This window comes from Furipterus horrens, unplaced genomic scaffold (genome assembly GCF_987537825.1).
Source record: "Furipterus horrens unplaced genomic scaffold, mFurHor1.1.pri manual_scaffold_1, whole genome shotgun sequence".
In the NCBI taxonomy this organism is placed as follows: Eukaryota; Metazoa; Chordata; class Mammalia; order Chiroptera; family Furipteridae; genus Furipterus; species Furipterus horrens.
In genome coordinates, this window is record NW_028327171.1 from 83,492,672 (window position 1) to 83,517,694 (window position 25,023).

General features: G+C 37.5%; 1 protein-coding gene across 1 annotated transcript in view; it reads left to right on the forward strand.

Annotated features, from left to right (window-relative positions):
* TOMM70 (translocase of outer mitochondrial membrane 70) overlaps positions 1-25,023 on the forward strand; it is a 39,428-nt gene that overhangs the window by 3,975 nt on the left and 10,430 nt on the right. Inside the window, exons 2-6 of the mRNA XM_090276089.1 lie at positions 12,193-12,366; positions 14,559-14,685; positions 17,020-17,129; positions 19,666-19,814; positions 24,222-24,429. Coding sequence (XP_090132215.1) covers positions 12,193-12,366; positions 14,559-14,685; positions 17,020-17,129; positions 19,666-19,814; positions 24,222-24,429 — 768 coding nt within the window. The remainder of the gene's footprint in view (positions 1-12,192; positions 12,367-14,558; positions 14,686-17,019; positions 17,130-19,665; positions 19,815-24,221; positions 24,430-25,023) is intronic.

Sequence of the window (25,023 nt, forward strand, 5' to 3'; positions counted from 1 at the left end):
ATTTTAAGTCAAATCATTGTTAAGTCAGGAACGATTCATATTATGCCTTTTCTTTTACATACATACCTACACTAAAGTTTAATGTATATATTAGGCACAGTAAAAGATAATAACTACTAATAAAATAGAACAATTATAACAACATACCGTAATAAAATTTATGTGAATGTGGTGAGTAGCTCTCTCTCAAATATCTTACTGTACTGTACTCACCGTTCCTGGTACCATGTGAAGTGAGTGACACAGGCACTGTGACGTAGTGTTAGGCTGCTACTGACCTTCAGGAGGATTATTTGCTCTGGGTGACCATGTTAATGGTTGGATGTCAGGAGCAGACGATGTCCATGGCTGGGAAAATTTTCTGATGCAGATAACTGAAACCTTGGAAAGGGAAATCACGGATAAGGAGGGACTGCTGTACTTAAAATATTAACTCATCCATATTGGGCCATTATCAAACCTACCATGATGTGCCATTCATTCAGTAATTTAAAACTAAAACTTGAAGAATTACAGATTCTCAGAGTCAGAAAGTTCTTTGAAGATCATCTTATCCGTAGGGCTTCTCAATCTCTGGATCTGAGTTATTACAAGAGACCACCACACCCACATATACACCAAGCCTGGTGGCCTGAATACACAAATGTTTAATACTTCTTTTTTAAACAACCTGTGATTTAAAAAAAAAAAGTGCATTTATTTAAAAAGCATTATTGACTTTATAGTAATTTTTTAATCCAATTGTTTTTTTAATCTTATAAAAATACAGTTATTCTAGTATTAAATTTTTTTAATGTTACACAGGAGTGGATTATCCCACATGAAATGGTTAGGAACCACTAATCTAAGTCAGCCCTCTAGACTGGAAGGGAGAAATATGTCTAAACATTTTCATAATGGGATCAAAGACAGAGTAACTGCAGTTATCAGTCATCTAAATAATTCCCCCGAAGTGATCTGTTTCTAGTTATTTTTTTTTTAAATCAGGGTCACCAATGACATGCCTATATAAATAAGTTCAGTTAACACCTTTCAGTCTTAAATGATTCTTGGCAATATTTCACATTATCTTTTCTTAATTTCATAACTTTTCCTGTGGCTTCTGAAACACTACATTCTCCTGATTGCCTGCTTGCCTGTCTGCCTGCCTTTCTGTCTACCTGCCTGCCTGCCTTCCTTTTTTAAACTTCCTGATGCCCCCTCTGCTGATTCTACTCAGTCTCCTTTCCTGTCTCTTTCTCTGCCCCCTCCTTTTGGTGACCTTCGTGGTTCTACCATAGGCATTCTTATGCTCATATCTTCACTGCATGCTTGCCTGCCCTCTAGTGCTTATATAGTGATGGCTACCTAATTTCTTATCTGTAGCCCAGACCTCTCAAGAGGCTTACATTTAAAGGGAATCATCATTACTTCACAAATATTTCACATCCAGGCTCCTGTTTTTCTGAGAATACCCCTAATCAATTAATTAATGGATATCAACTAATTTCCCAAGCCAGAAAGTTGGGCATCATCCTTTCTGACTTTTCATGTTCTCTTCACATCCAGTGTACAAAAAACTGGGCCTTAGATACCTGACTACCACTCCATTTCTACTGCTATTATTTCTCAACTGAGTATCTGCTGCTCATTATTGCCTTCCCACAATCCATTCTGTCACTGCCACAGTAAATCCTGGCAGTGCTGTGCTTGAAACAATTAAGTGGTGTTCTGTTCATTGCCCACAAGATACATTTGAAACTCATGATCTGGATCCTGCTTACCTCTTCGACTTCGTTTCTTTTCACTTCCTCTTGTTTCTCACCTTGGATGTTCTGTGAACACTGCTTTCAAGCCACAACATGTAGGTCATTCTGAAACCCCTTTTTTTTTCTGCCTAAGTACAGCACTATGTTATTACATGACACTGAAATTTTTCCTTCCGTAGTGCTTATCACATTATACTAGGCTTGCTTATTCATATCTTTCCTGCTTACTCTTGAATCTGAAGACTGGGATGGCTCTTTTTCACTGTTGTATTCTCATCCTAATACAATGCTAATACAATAGAGGTGTTGAGTGAATGAACCTTCATTCTTTACCCTCTGAAAATACAGAATGGAACAAAAGTAGGTTTACAATTATTAGTATAAAAATAATACAGTAATTAATAATACAAGAATAAACTGTTTTGCAAACTCACAACTGTAAATCTTTTGTCCCATCCTGTATATATATTTTCTATAAGTTGAATTTTTTCCCAAATTTCCTATCTTTTTATTTTACCAATTGATCCTGGAAATTAGTATAACAGTCTTAAACCTCATTTAAGCATTCTTTTTATAAGTTGCTTGATTTTGTATGAACTACAGTCATAATGCATTCTTATAAGTAGGTTCTTTTTAGCTAAAGAACACACTGTATTATGATTTAATAGGTGGGGTTGGTTGTAGATATTTTAAATTTCAGGATATGATATGGGAAATTAGGTGTTTTTATCATAGGTCTGACTCATAAAAGTAACAACTGGTCAGTAATGCATTGAAAGATTGTTTCTCTTTCAGTAAATGTTACAGAGTTGAATGCTTTCTAAAGTTGGAATTTAAATTTAATAAATGTACTTTTGGAATTTAATAAAAAGGGAAATCATTTAAGAGAAGCATTATTAAGCCACCTCGTTTATTAACTGGTTGCTCATTTTTCTCATACATGGACCAATGTACTCAATTCTAGCTCATTTTCTTTCACAGTGACTACATGTGATTGTAAGGATAATTTATAAATACTTGCTAAGATGATTTACAGTGATTGCTTACTGCCAGATGTGTATCAGTGAAAGCTTTCTGTAATGTCGTTATGTTATTATTTCAGAGCTTGTTTTAGAGGTCCTTTTTTGGTCTTCTGAATTTCTTCTGTGTGTGCTAAATAATCCTTGGAGGATTGTTTTTCCTTCTTAGAGTATTTTCCTGACTGTCCTTTGTTAATCATGTTCTTCCAGAGCAGATTCTTAATAAGTAACTAACTTTTCACTGACTGTCAAACCGTGATTGCTTTCTTACTTTGAATTTCACTAAATTTACCTGGATTATACTTCAATATCTGTTGTTTTGACTTTACATGTTACTTGTTTTCCAGAATAGATTTGCCTCTGGGAGAGATGGGGACTGGCTCCTATGTTTGCTTCTTATTTGACAAGTTCAGCACAGTGTTTATTGAAGAGAGAATATACACATTTATTTACTGTTTCTCATTGTTACCATTTAGATTTATTACCTGAGTTATTTGTTTTTTTAAATATGCTTTATTGATTATGCTGTTACAGTTGTCCCAATTTCTTTTCCCTTTGCTCCCCTCCACCCAGTGACCCCCCTTCCTCCAGTTGTCCCCCTCTTTTAGTCCATGTCCATTGGTTGTGCATATAGTTCTTCTTAACTTCTTCCTGTCTACTCCATTCCGTCCTACTGTGCTTCTTAATTCCTACATCATCGCCTTCCCTTTTCCCCCTTCGCCCCCCCGCTGACCTCCCTCCAGTATGTTCCCCATGCCTATAATTCTTTTCCCACTCTCGTTGCCTACTTAGTTTGCCTTTGTTTCTATTCTCTAGCTTCTGTTGTTGTTTGTTGTGACACAGTTTTCATTTTAATGTTCATAGTTTTGATCCTCCTCCTTCTAAAAAAGTTCCTTTAACATCTCGTATAACAGTGGTTTGGATCTAATGAACTCCTTCAGTTTTACTTTGTCCTGGAAGCACTTTCTCTGCCCTTCTATTCTGAATGACAGCTTCGCTGGATAGAATATTCGTGACTGTAGGTTTTTGATTTTCATTACTTTGAATATTTCTTGCCAGTCCCATCTTGACTGCAGAGTCTCCTTTGAGAAATCAGCTGATAGTCTTGTTGGGACCCCTTTGTACATAATTCTTCTCTTTTGCTGCTTTTAAGATTCTCTCTTTTTCTTTAATTTTTGACATTTTGATTATAATGTGTCTTGGAGTGGTTCTCCCTGGGTCCAGCTTTTTTGAACTCTCTGTGCTTCCTGGACCTGTAAGTCTATTTCCTTCCCTAAGTTATGGAAGTTCTGCTTCATTATTTTTTTACATAATTTTTCAATTTCTAGTTCTTCTTCTTCACCCTCTGGCAACCCTGTGATTCAGATGTTGCCCACTTATAGCTGTCCCAGAGGTTTCTGAGCCTCTCCTCAGATTCCTTACTTTTTATTTCCTCTTTCCGCACTGGTTGACTCTTTGTTCCTTCCCTATGTTCCGGTTTGTTGATTTGATCCCTGGTTTTCCTTTCCTCACCACTTGTCTCATATGTGTTTTTGTTCGTTTCAGTATGACTAGCCTTCATTCCTTCCCCATCTTGTTCCAAATCTTTTGTTAATTCTGTAAGCTGCCTTATGACTATAGCTCTGAACTGAGCCTCAGAAATCTTTTCTATTTGTTCATCGCTTAAGTCCCGTATTTGCTGCCTGGTGAGCTGCGTCACCAGGATTTCAATCATGGTCTGCTTCATCCTGTCACTTTTGTGTTTACCTTTGCTTCCTGGGTGGGGCTGTCACACCTCCTATGCTATAGGGGGCGGAGCCCCGTGCATTCGTCACTACTGGGCGACCCTTCTCACCACACTGCGGTGCTTTGTGTGGAGGTGGCAATCCAAGATGGGTTCCTGCCATTACTCTCCGCTGAAAAACCACTAGCCTTTTCCTCCGTCCTCCCGCCCTCTGGGCCTCACAGTCTAAGGCAATAGGGTCTGCCTTCCCCAGCGTTGGAATTGCGAGCTGACAGGTCTTGACTGCTGCAGGGAGTGCTCCCCTGGTAGTTTTGCTGCCTACCCGGCTGCAGGTGCTGCTGGCTGCACAGCTTGATCTCTCCGCCCCTGTTTTGCCCCTCCTATCTGTCTGGATTGAGCACCACTGGGTTATATAACTTCATATGTTGGACTTTCCTGTAGTTTTATTTTCTGGAACCTCTGGTTGTTTCTTTTCTTGCGGTAGTTGTAGGCCTTAGTTGTGGAGGGAGACAGAGCGTGTCAGTCTAAGCGTCCATCTTGGCCGGAAGTCCTGAGTTACTTGTTCTTAAGTCTTGTGTTTTACCAAAATAGTTTTGGGTGTATTTTTGTATATATGCAGTTGCTACGCCTACTCTCTGGACTAATAATTTTTTGGTTATTAGTTATACAATTTACTAATCACTTAGTTATATTTTCTTTATGTAAACTGTGCTTTGATCAGTAATAATTCTTTTGAGAGGCTGCCAGTTTATACTTGTTTGTTTTCTACAGTGGCCTCTTGTGTCCCTTCGGAATGAAAACTGTCCTGTTGGTTGTTGTACAGTGGAGTCACATCAAATGTGCTTTTAACTAAAGTGAATTCAATTACAGTATTCCCTCACTTATCGCAAGTATTACATTCTAGACGCCCCACCCTGTGAAGTAGGAACTTACATTCATTCTATACTCTTAAACCTACGTAACTTCAACAACATACGTATACAGTGCCGCAAAATCCCGCAATATAGCGAAAAATCTGCGATAAATAATTAAATATAATATTTTTAAAAATCCCGCGATACAGTGAGGCTGCGATAAGTGAACCGCGATATAGAAAGGGACTACTGTATACTTCCTTGGCAGAACGAAAGAAAAAGAAAAAGATCTAATTGTGCTGATGATTCTGGCCTTTTGGTTAATGACCTTTCATCTTGGAGTCAGTGGTGGGGAACAAGATGTAATACCTAAATCTGTGTCCTTTTGTTTCAGTTACGGAGTGTGAATCTGGGTGTAAGTCAAATAATAAAGCTTCATACTCAAAAACATGCATGACAGTCCGTGCAGTACAGAAATTAAGTTTAGGCAGTCTGAGTCAGACTGCTTGAGTTTGAATCCTGTGGTGGGCAAATATCTCTTGTCTCTAGGTTTCAGTCTTTTTATATGTGAAGTGGAGATAAGAGCACTGAACCTTCCATCTTAAGTTTTCAAAAAAAAAAACCTCAGACACAGGCAACAGTATGGTGATTACCAGAGGAAAAGGGGAGTTGGGGGAGATAGAAGAAGGTAAAGAGGGGATAAATGGTGATGGAAGGAGACTTGACCCTTGTGGAGAACACACAATGAAGATGTGTTAATTGTATACTGGAAACCTATATAATAATAATGATTTGTGCTTCATGCTTCTAACTTCAGAATTCCCTATGAAATTTGACTCCAGATATCTGTTGAGGCTCATGTAGTTGACTCTGGTGGACATTCATTATCAAGAGATGAAACTTACTCAAATCTTGAATGGAGAAAGTTAAGTTTTCTAGTAGTTTAATACTTTGATTGACATTCTAGGCAGAAATGGATATCTTTCATAATTCACCTGTATTCTTAGCAGCATTCACTAAGTTTAAATTTATGACCATCTGTTGCTTATGGAAACTGAAGACATAGTACCTAAGCCTTCCAATTGTTTTTTTGTTTTTTTTCTTTTGGAAGGAGATTAGTAATTTTGAACCCACCAAAGTTATATGCAGGAGGCAGGAGCGGGAGGAGTGAAGTAATGTGAGTTTGAAGTTCTTGCGAGTAAGCAATGGTAGTGGGAGGTTACTAGAGGCTTTTGAGCAGGAAATGACAATTCAGCTTACTTGTTAAAATGATTTTTCAGATCAATTAGAAACTAATTTCTTGTAAGAAATGCCGGGGAAAGATGCATTTTCCCAGAAATTTAGTGTAAAATGTTATGGAATGTTTAGAACCTACTGAAACCAAAAGTGATTTCTAGTTAACAAATTAGTTACAGTTTTAAAAATCTCCTTAGTAGCTTTAAACATTGTTTCTCCAGTGCATTTATTTTAATTTCTGCCTTATATTGCTCTCAAAGCTTGTGAAATAGGGTCTAGTTTTTGATATAGCTGGTGATGACTGATAATCTGGCATTGTACTAACCAGCTTTTTGTCCTAAATTCCATCAGTGGGTCAAAATAATGAGCTTTTCTGTACTGCACTGTCCCTGTTGAAATGTCATTCTTTCTCTGCCACTTTATTAATGAAGGAAAGCAGTTGTGCAGAAAGTAATGGGGGGAGGGGTGTGGTCAGCTGAAGGTGATAGGGTTGTTAACCAAGATTCAGATCTATGCGGAAGTGGTTTGGTTGCCTTCTGTATGGGTGGTGGAGGAGCAATGGAAGAAAATTTGCAAGTTGGTGTTTTGCCTATGTAATTTGATGCTTTTACACTCCTGTAAGATAGGGAAAGGAGATTAACAGGTTCTGATTTTGGCTTTAAGAGTTAAAGAATTTGTAAAAATTTTAAAAAGGAAGCTGTTATGAAGCTTGACTAAATGGAGGTAAATAGCTAATTGAAAGATTCCATTGCTTGGTTTTAGGTTGACTGAGACTTTGCTCAATAAAAATAAGAAGTATCCATATTTCTAAGTGAAGTCTCGTGTGCTGTCCAGATTCCTCTCTGTTCTTTTATTTGTCAGCTCTTGCTATGACAGTCTCTCCCTGTGTTCAGCGTGATGTCATGTAGTCTAACTTCTAGTAGACTGAAAAAACTTCATTATTTGTTTGTGCTAATGAAACAAAGTTTCTGTCCAGAGAATGTTCTATTTAATCTGCAAATCTTTAGTAAAAATACTAAATAAATCTTTAGTATGTTTGTAGTTAAACATACCTCTCACATGCATTTAATATGCCACATTATTTTTTATATAAACGGACTTGAGTGATTTAGTATGTGTATTAGCCATGTTCTCAGTGACTTAGAAACATTGTATACTTTTTGCAAGAAGTTGAAACATTTTTCTTTTCTTTTTGATAACAAAAACAGTTGAGTTTCATTATTTCGTAGTTTTATTAAGCATATAGGGTTCCTGATTGGTGTGCTCTTGGAAGATTGTACCTTTTATTGATAAAACTTCTGTTCTGTGCTCAAAGGCTTCTGAATGGTATTTTATTTGCTACTGCCTTCTTTTTTCTTATTAGTTGCCTTCTGTATCTTTACATTATTTTTTGACTTGTCATTTTGATTTAGGTCATGCCCTATAGGCAGCATGTAGTTTTTTTATTTTAAGTAATTGAAAAATTTTTAATAGTGGAGATGTAACCTATTTATATGTATTGTCATTATTGACATATTCAATGTTCCTGCCGTAAGTACCCTCCGTTTTGTTTCTTCCTTTACTCTACCCCCTCCTGCTTTTTGTTGTATTGATCATCTGCCCCACCACAGGTTTATTTTTAATGCTAAGGAAGTTGTAGACTTCTGTTTCTGTTCTTGTGTTCAACCATAAATGTTAGTTTGGTTAACTATGTGATTTTAAGTTGACGATAATGTTCAGAACTTTGAAATTTTTACTTCATTATTTTTTTTTAGTACCCAGTGTTGGAGACTGTCTGACACCAGTTGGGTTCTAATGTTTCCTTAGATACTCCTTTCTGTACCTTTCCTTCTAAACTTCAGATAGATAAAATGTTGGAACTTCTGGATTTATACTCCTTGTCTTTTAACTTTTCCTTCAAACACACTTTCCCATCCTCTGTTTTATTGCATTATGGCAGACTTTCTTGGCTCCTCGGTTATGCCCATTCTAATATACAGTCCATCCACTGAGTTCGTAATCCTTTTTAGGTTTCAGTGTCTAATTGGTGCTCTTTAACAGCAGCCCTTTTTTAAAATGACTGATAACCTCATATTCCTCTGATGTTAAATTTTCTGTTTGTGTAGTTTATTCTTTCATAAACACTAATTTTCTATTCAAATTTGGTACCTCTCTTTTATGGTATTAATTTTCCTTTATGTTAGCAATTCTTGACAGTGCAGTCTCTTGGAAGACAGGCAAGGTCTGGCTGACACAGTCCTACTCCAGTCTGACTTCTGTTTTTTTTAGTGGACTGGAAGGAATGTTGAGGTTGCTTCAAATGCACTTTCCAGCCATCGCCTTAATAGTCGCCCTTCCTCCCCTGGTCCATAGCTATAGAAGAGATTCCCAGATGTCTTCTATCATGTATGTCTTGTGCTGAGGATTTTAATGTCCAAGTTTATGGAAAATGATTAAAGCTATTGGCAAATGGAAGATTATATATTCATCTATTAATTTATTTGTGCTTTATTTGGTTTAGTTCATCCTCCTGCATCCTAGTTTTAAAATATTTGTTTTCAACATTCCTTGTTCACACCAGCTAGTTCCTTAATATTCTGATTGTAGATAGTTTCCTACAAATTCTTTGCACATTGTACTTTTAAAAAATTAAATATAGCTGTAGTCAGCCTAAAGGAGAAGAGAACAAAAGGTAAATGGAGAAAAAAGCAGCCAAGAAAAGTGAAGTGAGAGTAAGGGAAAAAAGACAGCTGTGACTGGGATGCCCTGGGCCCTGAACAGCTTCACTTTCACAGCCTGTAAGTTATTTGAGGGAGCAGTGCTTACCTGTTGGAGATACAGGAGTTTCATAATCACATTTCTTAAAGTAGGCTGGTGTTGACAACAGAGTTTTGGGTAGAGATGCACCATAAAGCTCTTGGACCCAGCAGGAGGGCCATGGACAACTTGATTTGTCTACAAAGATATTTCTCACGTGTCGATTGACATGTTCACAGCTGTCCTTAATGGGTATTAACTACCAACTTTTTTTGTATTGTACATACATAAGAAATGTGTAGTTTACGACTTCCGGCCACGATGGAGGCTTAGACTGACATGCTCGGTCTCCCTCCACAACTAAGTAGGAATACGACTACCTCAAAACCAAAGATAACCAGAAATTCCAGAAAATAAAACTACATGGAAGCCCAACGTATGAAGTTATAAACCAGCAGTGCTCGTCCAGACTGTTAGGAGGGGCGAAAATTGGAGCAGAAAGGTCAGGTGGTGCTGTCTGTGGTAGCTGCGGGGATAGCGGCGGGACTGTGATAAACGCCAGGGGAGCAATCCCGGCTGCAGGCGAGACCCATCAGCTCTCGATTACAACACTGGGGAAGGCAGATCCCCCATTGCCTCCAACGATGAGGCCCAGAGGGTATGGGGATGGAGGAAGAGGATCCTGGTCTCTCAGCGGAGAGTAAGGCAGGAATCCATCTGGGACCCCCACCCCCACACAAAGTGCCACAGTGCGGCGAAAAAGGTTGCCGATTGCAGCCTGTCACCGGGTAATGATGAGTGCATGGGGCGCCACAACCCCTATAGCCCACCCAGGAAGCAAAGCTAAACACAAAACTGTCAGGATGAAGCAGACCATGATTGAAATCCCAGTGATGGCAGCTCACCAGGCAGCAGCTGTGGGACCTGCCCGATGAACAAATAGGAAATCTTTCTGAGGCTCAGTTCAGAGCTATAGTCATATAAGGTGGCTTACAGAATTAACAAAAGATTTGGAACAAGATGGGGAAGGAATGAAAGCTAGACATACTGAAACGAACGAAAACGCATAAGTGGTGGGGAAAGGAAAACTGGAGTTCAAATAAACAAATCGGAACATGGGGAAGGAACAAAGAGTCAACCAGTGCAGAAAGAGGAAACAAAAAGTAAGGAATCTGAGGAGAGGCTCAGAAACCTCTGGAACAGCTATAAGTGGGCCAACATCTGAATCACAGGGTTGCCAGAGGGTGAAGAAGAAGAACTAGAAATTGAAAAATTATGTAAAAAAATAATGAAGCAGAACTTCTCTAACTTAGGGAAGGAAATAGACTTACAGGTCCAGGAAGCACAGAGAGTTCCAGAAAAACTGGACCCAGGGAGAACCACTCCAAGACACATTATAATCAAAATGTCAAAAATTAAAGAAAATCTTAAAAGCAGCAAGAGAGAAGAATCATGTACAAAGGGGTCCCAATTAGACTATGAGCTGATTTCTCAAAGGAAACCCTGCAAGCAAGAAGGGACTGGCAAGAAATATTCAAAGTAATGAAAATCAAAAACCTACAGCTACAAATACTCTATCCAGCAAAACTGTCATTCAGAATAGAAGGGCAGAGAAAGTGCTTCCAGGACAAAGTAAAACTGAAGGAGTTCATTAGATTCAAACCACTGTTACACGAGATGTTAAAGGGACTGGTTTAGAAAAAGGAGGATCAAAACTATGAACATTAAAATGAAAACTGCATCACAACAATCAACAACAGAAGCTAGGGAATTGAAACAAAGGCAAACTAAGTAGGCAATGAGAGTGGAAAAAGAACTATAGGCATGGGGAACATACTGGGGGGAGGTCAGCAGGGAGGGGAAAGGGGGTAAGGGAGGGAGATGGTACAGGAATTAAGAAGCACAGTAGGAGGGAGTGGAGTAGACAGGAAGAGGTTGAGAAGAACTATATGCACAACCAATGGACATGGACTAAAAGAGGGGGACAACTGGAAGGAGGGGGTTCACTGGGTGGAGGGAAGCAGAGGGAAAAGACATTGGGACAACTGTAACAGCATAATCAATAAAACGTATTAAAAAAAAAAGTGTAAGTTGAGTGTTCCAGGAATCAGACTCTGAGATAAAGATGATGCAAAAAATTTATTGATGAGCAAACAATAAATTTGGGATAATTGTAATGAAGACGGCAAAGTGTTTCTAGTGTCTGTTCTTCACTGTTGACAGTCTAATAGAAAACTAGCAACATGCATGAATAAGTGGTTTTCAGAATAAGAAAACCAAATGGCCAATAAGCAGGAAAAAAATTCCAAATTCATTAATAGTGAGGAGAATGCTAATTAAAATAATATTGGAATATTATCTTACACCCTAATTTTTCAGTCTTGGCACTGTTGACATTTGATTCTGATAATTCTTTGTTGGGAGGGGCAGTCCTGTGCATTGCAGAATGTTAGATACCAGTAGCTCCGCAATCCTGCCTCAGTTGTGACAGTCAAAATGTCTTCAGACATTTGTCAAATGTGCTCTAGAAGGTAAAATAACCCCTAATTGGGAATCACTGTTTTGTACCTACTAGACTGGAATAGTAAAAGGTAGCGATCACACCTGCGGCTGGCAAGAAAGTGGTACATTAAAGCACTAAAGCCTTTTGGGGGGAAGAGTCTGAGTGTGTCTCAAATTAAAAATATATAAACCTTTTGATTTAGCAATCTTATTACTGCGACTATCCCATGAAGATATTTATACGAAGCAACTTGCACTGTAAAGAACCATTCTGCCCTTCTATTTCTCTTCTGTCAGTTTGTCATTTAATAGTTGTGATCTCTTATCTATTCCTGAGTATTCATAAGTAGTTAATAATTATTTCCTCATTTCAGAACTCGCTTGATAGAGCCCAAGCAGCCAAGAACAAAGGCAACAAATATTTTAAAGCAGGAAAATATGAACAAGCTATTCAGTGTTATACAGAGGCTATCAGTTTATGCCCTACAGAGAAGAATGTTGACCTTTCCACGTTTTATCAAAACAGAGCTGCTGCCTTTGAACAGTTGGTAGGTATCCTAAGTTGTTTTCTGTTCTTTTTGTATCTCTTTATTCGTATGATGTTTTAGGTAATGCCATTCAAATAAATTAATATATTTTTTAAAATCTTGAAATTATAAGATTTTTGTTTTATTTTTATGTCCTTCAATTACATAACATTTTTGAGAACTATAATTTTGCTTGTTACAAATGTAATCCAGAGTTGTTTATATATATCAGATTTTATAAAATTAGCTAATACAGAAAGCTAAAGTTTCTGGAGACCCTGTTCTCCTTAATAGTTTGAGGCTATTTCTTAAACTTTTTGTCTCCATATATGTAATTGTAGCAAAGGTAGGGGGTGGGGAAAGACCAAAGATGAGTTCCTATTATACATATTGTTTGCAGCATATTTTTTCAGTTGCCTATCTTATACAGCTTTCATAGCACACGTAGATCTGTTTCATTCTTTTTAAAGACTATGTGGTAGCTGTTGTATGGTTGTATAGTGGAAAACATCTCCCTGTTATCGAACATTTGGATTGCTTCCTCTTGTCCCTGTTGTAGTCAGTGTTGCAGTAAATATTTTTGTAAGTATTTTTTGCATACTTTTGGGAGGATAAAATTCTAGAGATTGAAATATAAAAAGATAGCATTGATACCAACTTTCAACAATAACATGTGAGCAATGAGCATGCTTGATATTCAGTATTCTTGCTGACCGTGATTATCAGTCTTAATATTTTCCACTCTGGTAGGAGAAAAATACTGTCTCAATTGTTTTTATCTGCAGTTTTTGAGGTGTTGCTGAATTGACCATCCTTTTCTATGTTTATTGGACATTTGTATTCTCTGTATTTATTTGTTCAACTATATTTTATTGACTACGTCATATGTGGAAGGTTACTGTAGGAAGATCTGGGTCTATAGAAGCAAACAATTATGCATAGAACTTGAGGATAGCTAAACAGTGAACTACTAAATGACATTTTGATAAATGCTTTGAAAGACACATGATTCTACAATAGAGGAATGACTGGGGGTGAGGTTGGTACATAAAATAGTGGGGAAGAGAGTGTTAAAAATAGAAGAAATGGTATGTGTAATTGCTCTGAAGCAGGAAGGAGTTTGGTGTGACTAATGAAGTATAAAGGATCCTGGAGTATAAAGAAATGAAATTGAGAGAAATAGCAGAGGCCAGATCAAGCAAAGCCTTGCAATAGTAAAGAGTTTGGGTTTGATTCTAAGTGTAATGGGAAATATCATCTATTGCTTTTGTTGTTCTGTCAAGACTATTGGAGGGTGGCAAGAGTGGAGGCAGGGAAACTAAGGATGTTGTAGTAACCTAGGTGAGACATGAAGGAAAGCTAAAGTCCAACAGCACTGGATGTGAAGGGTGAAAGGAAGCAGGAATTTTAATGACAGTGGAGTGGGGAAGGAATGAAACAGCTGAGTAGACAGTTGATTTGAGAAATGTCTATTTTAGGAGAATGGTTTGGGCCAAAGCGATAAATTTGGGAATCATCTAACTTTAGATGTTATATAATGCCAGGACAATAGATGTGATCACTTAGGGAGAGAGATGAGGCTTTGAGGATTCCAGCTTGTAGACATCAGGTAGAGAGGGAGAATTCAGTGAAAGAAATTGTGAAGGAGCAGCCAGTGAGGTTGGTGGAAATCAAATAGAATGGCAACTCTTTCAAGGTTTGGCAATAAAGAGGAGCTGAGGAATGGGTCAGTAGCTGAAGGGATTAATGGAATCATCGGAGGGTTTTTAGAAGATGGAAAACACTAGAGCAGGTGTTTTTATGCTCCTGGGGATGATTCAGTGAGAAGCAGAGTAATGGAGAGGGAGAAGGGCTAACAGTGAAGTCCTTGAAGTGTGGAGAGTGTGGCTCCACAAGCGGAGGGTTGGCCTCTCATGAAGAGGGGCGCTTCCTCAGTTCTAACAGGAAGGAAGAAGGAGATGATGAGCACGTAGATGCAGGTAGGTTTGTAGATTTGCTGATGGAAAGATGTCCTTGCCCTGTTTTTAAAAATCAAGTTACAGATATTTATATGAGCTGTGTAATGTGTTGTGGATATTAATTCTTGGTGTCTATAGAAACTTTTTTGTGTGTGTTGTGGGACTGTTAACACTCAGCCTATTAAGGTTGGAAAACTGATTTCTGTTGAACAGTGCTTCCTATAGTGTGACTTTTTTTAATACTTTCAATTTCAGCAAAAATGGAAAGAGGTGGCACAAGATTGTACAAAGGCTGTTGAACTTAATCCCAAATATGTGAAAGCTCTCTTTAGACGTGCAAAAGCCCACGAGAAGCTAGACAATAAGAAGGAATGTTTAGAAGGTGAGGGTATTTTTGTGTTTCCTTATGAAAATTACTAACGGCTTTATAGTCACTGGTAAATTTATATGAAACTCTGGCTGAGAATAGAGAAATTAGTTTTATTAAAAGTTCAACTCTTCCCTAATTGAGACTTAGTTTTCTGGTTTAAATTGACCATGCTGATAGTTGAGTATTACCTCCGTTTCCAGCTATGGAATTAAATGAATATTAAGATTTACCCTGGTCTGCTCCACTCAGTTGGTCGGAACGTCATCCTGTAACCAAAAGGTGGTTGTTTCCATTTCCAGGGCTGGGGCACATGCCTGGGTTGCAGGTTTGATCTCCTGTCTAGGGTGTACAATCCCTAATCTTGGTGTGTACAGGAGGCAACCAGTCAATGTTTCTCTTTCCCTTCCTCTTTCTCCAAAAGCAATGAAAAAAATGAGGATAAGAAAATGAATGAATATTAAGATTTAGAGTTTATACACTGTACATTTTAAACTTGGCAGCTAATGGGCACCAGTGTAATTCCATGAATAGGAAGTCAGAAAAGAGGTTTTCATAAATAAGAGTGTTTACAAGATTCTACATGTTTTCAGTTAATATCCTGTGTAAATGTGAAATAATTTTGAAATGAATCATTAAAGAAAATATTTCTGTATTTTACCCTTGGTATTTTCAAACATTACTTTATACCCAATTAGAAATTATGTAATTGGATCAGAGCATGAAATGAATTTGCCATTCTTAGTAAATACTGTAAATATGCTGCTACCAAAACTTCAATTAAGAGTGCAGACCACTGGGGTTTTTTAAATACTATACATTCTGTTGGGTGACATGGAGCTAAACAAAACTGTAATCTCTACAATCTGAAAGTGCTTTTCATTGCACATTTAAATCTTACATGATTAAAACCATGACTAAACAGAATATTTAGCCATAATTATTTTTAATAACATTATTATTTAGAAGAAAAAATGCTGTTTTATTTATAAAAGTCTGGATTAACAAGTGAGAGTGGTTTAAAGAACATTTTGGAAAAATTTGAGGTTTTAATGGTGTCACAAACTATGGTAGTGTTGCTTTGGAAAAGAGAATTCTGAGTTTTGAGTGAGATCTTAAAGTTATTGAGATAATTTGTGGAGAGGAGGTTAAATAGGTTCTAATAGGAAAAATGGGATGGGAAAAAGACATTAATACTGGCATTAGCCAGGCTGTCAGGGGAACATAATAGCAGAAAGACTTGTTCAGAGGAGCAAGGATTGGGAATTTTAAGAAATTGAGTTCAGAAAAAGTGGACAGCCATTGTTTTAGTACCTTGAATGAAAGGTTGAGAGATTAAGGAACCACTTATCTTTTAAATTTTAAACCACTGTATCTTGAGGTGTGGCATAACCTGATGAAAATGGCACTTTGAAGCAGCTTTAATTGAGAGCTCTGGCAAGATGACTCTGGAAACAAGGAATAACTCTGAGGCTTATAAAAAAGACCATATGTGAGAGAGCCTCATTATGTTGATTTAGCCTTTAGTCACTCGCCCAAAGACAATGTTTCTGGATTCTTTGTTTTATTTACTATGTAAAATGTTAGTGCCGTGAGAAATACCACAAGTCATGTACTTCAGTCCCTTTCACTTCACAGGTGAGGAAAGTGAATTCCATAGAAGTGGAGTGACTTGCCAAGCTTTGAGTTTGGTCATAGAATACTGCTTTGGCCAAAAAGTCTGTTCTGTTCTTTCCATATGATGACTGTAATAGTGCTCAGTTGTCTTTAATTTCGTTCGAAGCAATTTATCAAAATCGGTGAATTTTTGTGTAACTTTTAATATTGAAGGTGGAAGAAGATGTGCAAGATTTTCGGCATAGTATGCTTTATTATTTCATGAAAGGTAAAAATGCAACTGAAACACACAAAAAGATCTGTGCAGTGTGTGGGGAAGGTGCTGTGACTGATAGAATGTGTCAAAAGTGGTTTTGAAGTTTCTTAATACTATTGACATTTTGGCCAAATCTGTGCTATGGGGCTGTCTCATGCATTGGAAGATGTTTAGCAGCACCCCTAGCCTCTACCCACTAGAAGCCAATAGTGGGAGATAGCTGACATACTCAAAATATCCACATCAATAAAGTTATTGGTAGAAATGAAAAGTATCTTTTATTTTATGGAAAAAACAGAACAGACTTTTGTGGCCAGACTAAAGTGTTAAGAATCAATTTATTGAAAATGAAATTGATAGCCACATAAGGCTATGAATTTAGTTTGGCTTTCTGTGCTAACATTGTGCCCATTTGATGCTGCTAATCACCTTTGCACTAAATTCATACTTAGCTCTTGTTTTTCCATCATTTCTAGATGTCACTGCCGTGTGTATATTAGAAGGGTTCCAGAATCAACAAAGCATGCTGTTAGCTGATAAAGTTCTTAAACTTCTTGGAAAAGAGAAAGCCAAAGAAAAATACAAGGTAAATTAATCTGAGTTGGTTAATAGAGGGGGAGTGTACATTTTGAGTGGACATTTCTAATTTATATTGCTTAAATTTGGGCACAATTATAATGATAACTGCAATTATATCTGAATTATATTTATTTTTCCTTTGAACTTGGGCTTTTGTGGCTTCTTTTTTTAATAAGAATGTAGGCTGTGTTCAGTATTTCACCTGGATAATGTTGAAAGAATACCTCTATATTAGGAGTTGCCAAACAATAGCCTATAGGTCAAAGCCAGTCTGCCACCTGTTTTTACAAATAGTGTTGCATTTTAACTCAGCCACTCACACATTATATTTGGCTGCTTTTAAGCCACCACAGCAAAGTTGAGTGGTTATGACAGAGTGGTTACAAATATTTACTGTTTACTCTGGCCTTTTATAGAAAATGTTTGCCAATCCCTATTCTATATCATTAAAACTTTTAAAGTTGCACTGTATAAATGGGTATTAGTTTTAAGCAGTCAGTAACAGATGGTTTACTTCAGGAAACTTCTTTTTTAACAAAGTTTTATGGTGGGCATTTTAGAAGCGTGGGTACAAAGACATGGTCGTTGCCCTTACAGAGTTCCAGTTTAGTAAGGGAGACTGTAACAAGCATGACAGGCATGGAATGGTCAGGTGTCACAGAGGATCTGAGTGGGGTGCTTTGTGAATGCCACAGTCATCGCTAAATATCACTGGAGGTTTTCTGCTAAGTTTCAGAATTTAGCAATTGATCATTTTTTTTCTTGATAATAACTTGTTTCTCTTTTAAATTAATTTTAACAAGCTGTGTCTATTTTTAACTTAACATTTTCAAATATTAACTGAGATAAACAGAGTTAAGACAGGTTCCTTCACTGCAGGACTTTTATGTACTAGGATGTGTTGTAAATCTCTAAGAGGAAAACAGTTACAGTGGTTCTCAGTCTCTAAACTGTGCGTCATTTTCTGCTCCTGAGCGTTTCATAGAACTATTGTTCTGAAAACACTGTAAAATATCTTGTTAGTCTCACAAATTGAACCTTGATGGAACCTAGTTCCTGTGTGTTTATTTACATGATGCTGTTATTGAGTATTGGTTGAATTGCAGGGTGGTAAAAAAATACGTTATCCTTCATTTACACAGTTCCAAATTAGTTTCCATGTGTACTTTCTAATGTTTGTATGCCACTTTGTAAATCACAAAAATATTTTTCATATTATTGTTTTGATCTTTATAACAACCCTGTAAGATAAATAAGGCTTTTTTTTTTTTTTTTTTTTTTGGCATTTTAGAGATGAGAAAACTGAAAATGACAATGTGCAAGGTCACATAGCTAGTAAGTGGGAGAGCTAGAATTTATGTCTTTTTCCTTTGATACTTGGGTCCATTACTTGTAATATTATTTTCATTTTAAATTTCTAACTCTGGGGAAGGCAGGGAGGTGGTGGCAGCTTCATTTCTACACTGAAATAAAAAACTAAAAGACATTATTTATTCAGCCTCCAGTAAGTGCTATTTAAGTTTTTTCTTTAAAAAAAAGTGTTTTACATAAGTTTTCCCCTAACATGCTAATGATTACCACTATATATTCCTGTGAAACACTGAAGTTAGGTATATTTGTTTCTTGGTGGGTCACCATTTGACTTAAAATATTTATTATCTCTCCCCAGAGACAGCACATAGGTATAGGTTTTCCTTTTGATTTTGATTTTCTATTCAGTTTTCTTCTTTCGAAATCTCATCTATCCAAGATTACTAGAACATTTACTTACATAGCCATTCTTTTTTTTCTCCTTCAAATAGATATTAAATATACCAAACTAACAAAACTGATATTTGATATACATTCTAAAATACCCTGTTTTCATTTAAAAATTTTTTGGTTGGATTTTGTTAATAAAGGATGCAGTATATATATTATGAAGCCCTTTGGCTGTTACTCTCTCTTCTCTCATAATTGCACTATAAGGAGAAACAAAATACTCTTATAATTACGAGTAAGGTGCCATGCCAAAAAGTAGTAATTCAAACAGGAAATGTGATTTCATTTGACTTTCCATGGCACTTACTGTTGTGGACATATTCAGGTGCAGTACAACTGCAGGACAGATGAGAACCCATGGGATGTGCACTTAACATTCTTAACATTTCGGCGCCTGTGCAAGACATAGTCTTCAGTGGTAAACTGAGATGTTAGTTCTGGGACAGGGACCAGGAGAGGAGATAATTTTCAGTCAGCAGTTATTTGCCTCGTTTGCTCCAGATTTTACCTTCTTTTACTTTTACTTTCACTTTTAGTTAGTGGATCTGAGTTCTTGATATTTTACACCTTGGAGAGGGGACTGGTTCTCACTTAAAACCTGCTTCGAGCAGCTGGAACTGACAGCTTTACCATTTCTGTGATCCTGTGGCATGAAGCCTAGTATTCCTCGGTTCTTTAAAAAGAGATTCCAGTTTTTACAAGTCATTCTCAGTGTTCTACAAATGTATCTGCTTTTTGGTTTGTGTTTTCTCATTTTGATGTATTTAAACATTAAATTTCAGAACCGTGAACCTCTAATGCCGTCTCCACAATTTATCAAATCTTACTTCAGTTCTTTCACTGATGATATAATTTCTCAGCCCATGCTGAAAGGAGAGAAGTCTGATGAAGATAAAGACAAGGAAGGGGAGGCTTTAGAAGTGAAAGAAAAGTAAGTGTGTCAAGTTTAGCATCTACTTATTGTTTTGGTGAACTTTTTGTTTTTTGTTTTTTTGTTTTTTGTTTTTGCTGCCATAGCCCCTAAATGGGGCTCTGAATCATCTAAAGAAAATCTTAACTATATAGATAAAAATACAATGAAAGTTAAATGTAATGATAGCATTATAATAAAAATATTTCTCACACATCTATTACACCCTGAGAGTCACTTCTCTGGTGACTTAACGGTTTTCTTACCAGGAGTTTGCCCTGCTTTTAGGGTCCTACATGATATTCCCAAGAGGATTTCCAGTGAGACAAGTGATTGGCTGTGTTTGAATAGAGGCAATAGCTTAAAAATTATTATGTAGTTGAGTATCCAAATCTTTTAGTGCAGGGAAATTTGTAATTTATAAACTGTGAAATGCTTAGGAGTACCCAAAAGTGACTTTCTTCAAGAATTTTTTCTGCTTGCCTAGGAAAATGCCATTCTAGGGCTTCTTGTGTTTGCTCTTGTAGAAAGCAGTAATAGGATGCCATGTTTACAACTGGAGATCAGTGATATACTCTAGTGTACAAGCCATCTAGCCAGCTTAATTCATTTTATATTTATCGATATCTATGTTTGCTGTTAAGGCTAGCTTTCCTCTGTAAGAGAAGCTACAATGTTATTACCAAAGTGACATTTTAAAATTAGAAAATTTGGAAGAAAAGGGAATGTTATTTCCATAGCAAAGCATAATTTTGCATCTATGGCATATTGGAAGGTTTAAAGAAACAGATTTTTTTTTTTTTTTTTTTTTGTCTTTTATTTATTTATTTTTTTTTTCAGATTTAATGTGTTTTATTGATTAAAATATTACATTTGTGCCCCTTTCCCTTCCCTCTGCTCCCCTCCACCCGGTGGCCCCCTCCCTCCAGTTGTCCCCCCCCTTTTAGATTATGTCCATTAGTTGTGCTTACAGTTCCTCCCAACCTCTCTCCGTCTATTCCATTCCCTCCTACCATGATCCCCAATTCCTATATCATCTCCCTCCCTCTCCCCACTCCCCCTCCCTGTTGGCCTCCCCCCACTATGTTTCCCTTACCCACAGTTCCTTTTCCATTCTCGTTGCCTGTTTCGTTTGCCTTTGTTTCATCTCCCTAGCTTCTGTTTTTTAAACCAGTCCCTTTAACTTCTCATATAACAGTGGTTTGGATCTAATGAACTCTTTCAGTTTTATTTTGTCCTGGAAACACTTTCTCTGTCCTTCTATTCTGAATGACAATTTCGCTGGATAGAGTATTCGTGGTTGTAGGTTTTGGATTTTCATTACTTTGAATATTTCTTGCCAGTCCCTTCTTGTCTGTAGGGTTTCCCTTGAGAAGTCAGCTGATAGTCTAATTGGGACCCCTTTGTACATAATTCTTTTCTTCTCTCTTGCTGCTTTTAAGATTCTCTCTTTATCTTTAATTTTTGACATTTTGATTATAATGTGTCTTGGAGTGGTTCTCCCTGGGTCCAGTCTCTTGGGAACTCTCCTTGCTTCCTGGATCTGCAAGTCTATTCCCTTCCCCAAGTCTGGGAAGTTCTCCTTTATTATATTTTCACTCAATTTTTCAAGTTCTAGTTCATCTTCCTCATTCTCTGGCAAACCAATGATTCTTATGTTGGGCCTTTTATAGCTGTCCCAGAGGTTTCTGATCCTCTCATTGTTGCTTGCCATTTCCTCTCGCTGCATTGGTTGACTGCTTGTTCCTTCTCCATATTCCAGTTTGTTGAAATGGACTCTGGATTCCTCACCATCTGTCTCGTATGTGGTTTTGTTCCTTTCGTTATGAAAGTTTTTCGCTTCTTTCATGTCTTTTTCCTGCTCTTTTGTGAATTCTGTAAGCCACCTGATAACAATGGCCCAGAACTGAGCCTCTGACAGGTTTCTTATCTGTTCATCTGTCAGGTTCTCTATCTGCTGCCTGGTGAGTTGTGTTACCGGGATCTCTATAGTTGCCTGCCTCATTTTGACAGATGCGTTTTGTTTTCCTGGGCCGGCTGTCGGGGGCAGGGGGCAGTGCCTGCGTACGCGTCACAAATCAGCGACCGCCGGCGCCTGCCCGTCCGCGACCTATTTCGCAGCTCTGTGGTGCTTTCTGTGGGGGCGGGGGTCCAAGATGGATTCACACAGTTATTCAGCTAGGAGACCGGGATCCGTCCTCCCGCCCCCCTGGGCCTCACTGTTCAAGGCGATGCTGCGGCTGCTCCCCAGCGCCTGAGTCGGGCACGCCAGGGGCTTGATTGGAGTCCCGCACGCCAGGGGCTTGATTGCCTCCGGGATTTTTCGCCGCCCCCCCCCCCCCCCCCCCCCCGCCGCTCCGCAAACAGCTTTGCCTTCTTTAACTCTTACCTGCCCAAATGGCACCGCTGGTTTATAACTTCATATGTTGGGCTTCCGTGTAGCTTTATTTTCTGGAATTTCTAGTTATCCTTTGTTTTGAAGTAGTTGTATTCCTCTCTAGTTGTAGAGGGAGACCTAGCGTGTCCGTCTAAGCCTCCATCTTGGCCGGAAGTCCCAGATTTTTTTTTTTTTAATTAAAAAATATTTTTTTAGTGTTTTCTAGCCAGTTCTTTATTTTTACTTTTTTTGGGGGGGAGGGGCGGTACATTGGTTAAAAAATTATATAGGTTTCAAGTATACAATTCTATAATATGTGATGGGTATATTGTTTTGTGTGTTTACCATTCCAGGTCAGGTCTCCTTCCATAACCATTTATCTCCTCTTGATCTTCTTTTACTCCCCCCCCCCCTTCCCTCTGGTAATCACTGTGCTGGTGTTGTCTGTGAAGTCTTTGCTTGTTTCATTAATCCCTTCACCTTTTTCACCCAGCCCCCCTCCACTCTAAACAGCTGTCAGTCTGTTTGTATTTTGTTAGTTTATTTTGTTCATTAGATTCCACATATAAGTGAGATCATATGGTATTTGTCTTTCTCTGACTTATTTCACTTAGCATCATACTCTTCAGGTCCAGGAAATAGATTGTTTTTAATTTGTATCTCCCAATTTTCCAACATTTTTGGCCACCTTTTAAGGGGTGAGGATACTATTCATAATTGTATCAAGATGTTAAAATTTTAGTTAGTTGATACTGAGTCTTTTCAGAAAATTATATTTGGGAAGGAAATTTTTAAAATGATGCCAATAATTTCCTCTTCTGATTAGGAAAAAGTCCCTTTCCCAGAAAAACTACAATGAAGAGAATACCATTATTCTAAAAGCTATATTGAGAGGTGGCAGGACATAGCTCCTGCTCACCAGAACACTTAACTGGAACTGGACCTGAGGTTTTTAATTCCATTTTACTCTGAGCCTTAGCTTCATCATTTTTAAACAGGGACTGATATAATACTTACCGTTGAGGATTATTGTGAGGTTTTTAAAGATGAGGTTTGTAAACATCTAACACTTAGGTTCTCAATAAGTAGGAACCATTATTACTTCCATTATGATTTAATAATTATATTTTCTTAGCTTGGTGACCTGAGGAACAAAATTAGAGTATAGGGGGTATTAGAATGTAATTGTAGGAAAGGTTTAGCACAGACTTTATAAGATTTTGACCAACAACTTTTAAGTCATTTGCCAGTTTTCTCTATTCAGAGTATATAACAAATGAAATGAGAAAATGAACTTTAATGTATAGTACCTTATATTTGCAAGACCCCTTTAAAATTCATTTAGGATAAATTCCTTTTCAGTTCAAAGAAATCCTTTCTGCAAGTGTCCTTGATAACAGAATAAGGATATTGTGGTCATTGTATTTTAAGAAGTAGGGAAGGATGTTTTTTTAAAGTGCCCCTGCCCCCCTTTTTATGGAAGAATCTACCTTTAAATTTGCTTTTTTGATATTTCTACCTATTCTTTCTAGGGCTGTTCTACAGGTAAAACAACACAACTTCTGGATGTGAGCCTTTCAGATACTTCTCTGCATCTGGTCTTGCCCGCTTGTTGATCTTTACAAAGTTCAATTTGGGTCGCATCTCTTCCCATGGCTTCTGTGGCCCTGAAATGACTTGATTATTTCCTGTTTTTCTATCCTTTCTGTTAGTCGTGAAATAATTGTTAGTGCCATCAACCTGCCACAGATATGAAGATTAATAAGACTTGCCCTAGTCACTTATCTTTTTGCATATTTAAATATTGAGACCTGGGCAGTAACCCTAGGTTTCTGCTGCTGACCCTGCTGTTTCCTTCTTTAAAACTCTGCAAGGCATCAAGAAAATCCCAGTCTGCATCAAAACCCCTGTTACCCTCCTGCCCTCCTGCCCTACTGCAGTCCCAGACAGACTGACTGACTGACTCATTAAGGGGGTATACTAAATGTGGCAAGTTTCAGCATTTGATTCTCTCTTAGTAAATAATTTCCTGCGTTTGTTTTTATTTTCAGTTCTGGATATTTAAAGGCCAAACAGTATATGGAAGAAGAAAACTATGATAAGATCATAAGTGAATGCTCAAAAGAAATAGATGCCCAAGGCAAATACATGGCAGAAGCATTATTACTACGAGCGACCTTCTACCTGCTTATTGGCAATGCTAACGCAGCAAAACCAGATTTAGATAAGGTCATCAGTCTGAAAGAAGCTAATGTGAAGGTATGTTAAAAAAAAGTTTCTGTGTGTGTGAAAAACTAATAAATAAAAATGAGGATTTTAGATAATTTTTTGCCGAATTTTTTTGCATTTCAGTTGCCATTCTCCAGAAGTCTGTTTCTTTTTGCAAGGAACTACACTTAATGATGATCGAGTTGGCTACTGAAACTGCATTATAAGTATCAATGATGTTTATTTTTAGCTAGGAAAGGAAGGCTTCAGCTTCCCCTTACAGCACTGCTTACGGTATATTTGGGTAGGGATAATGTTATAGGTAATTATTTAAGTAACATGCAATATGTAGTACAAGGTTATAAAATGCATTTGATAAAAATAAGCACATTTAATAATACGTTCTGAAAGATTTTATGATGATGCCAAAAATTTTTTATTTTTAACCTGAAGAAGAAAACAGGTTCTAAAAATATGATATACATACTGAAATATACCGAGTTTTTGCAGTTGTGTCATTGGACATTTTTTCATTTTCCAGGTGTTCTTATGTATATGTAGTTTCATAATTAAGATGGGGAGCTCTGTTGAATTATGTAAGCTTTCTACTCAGTAACAGGACAGAACTTAGTTACCAAGTAACCC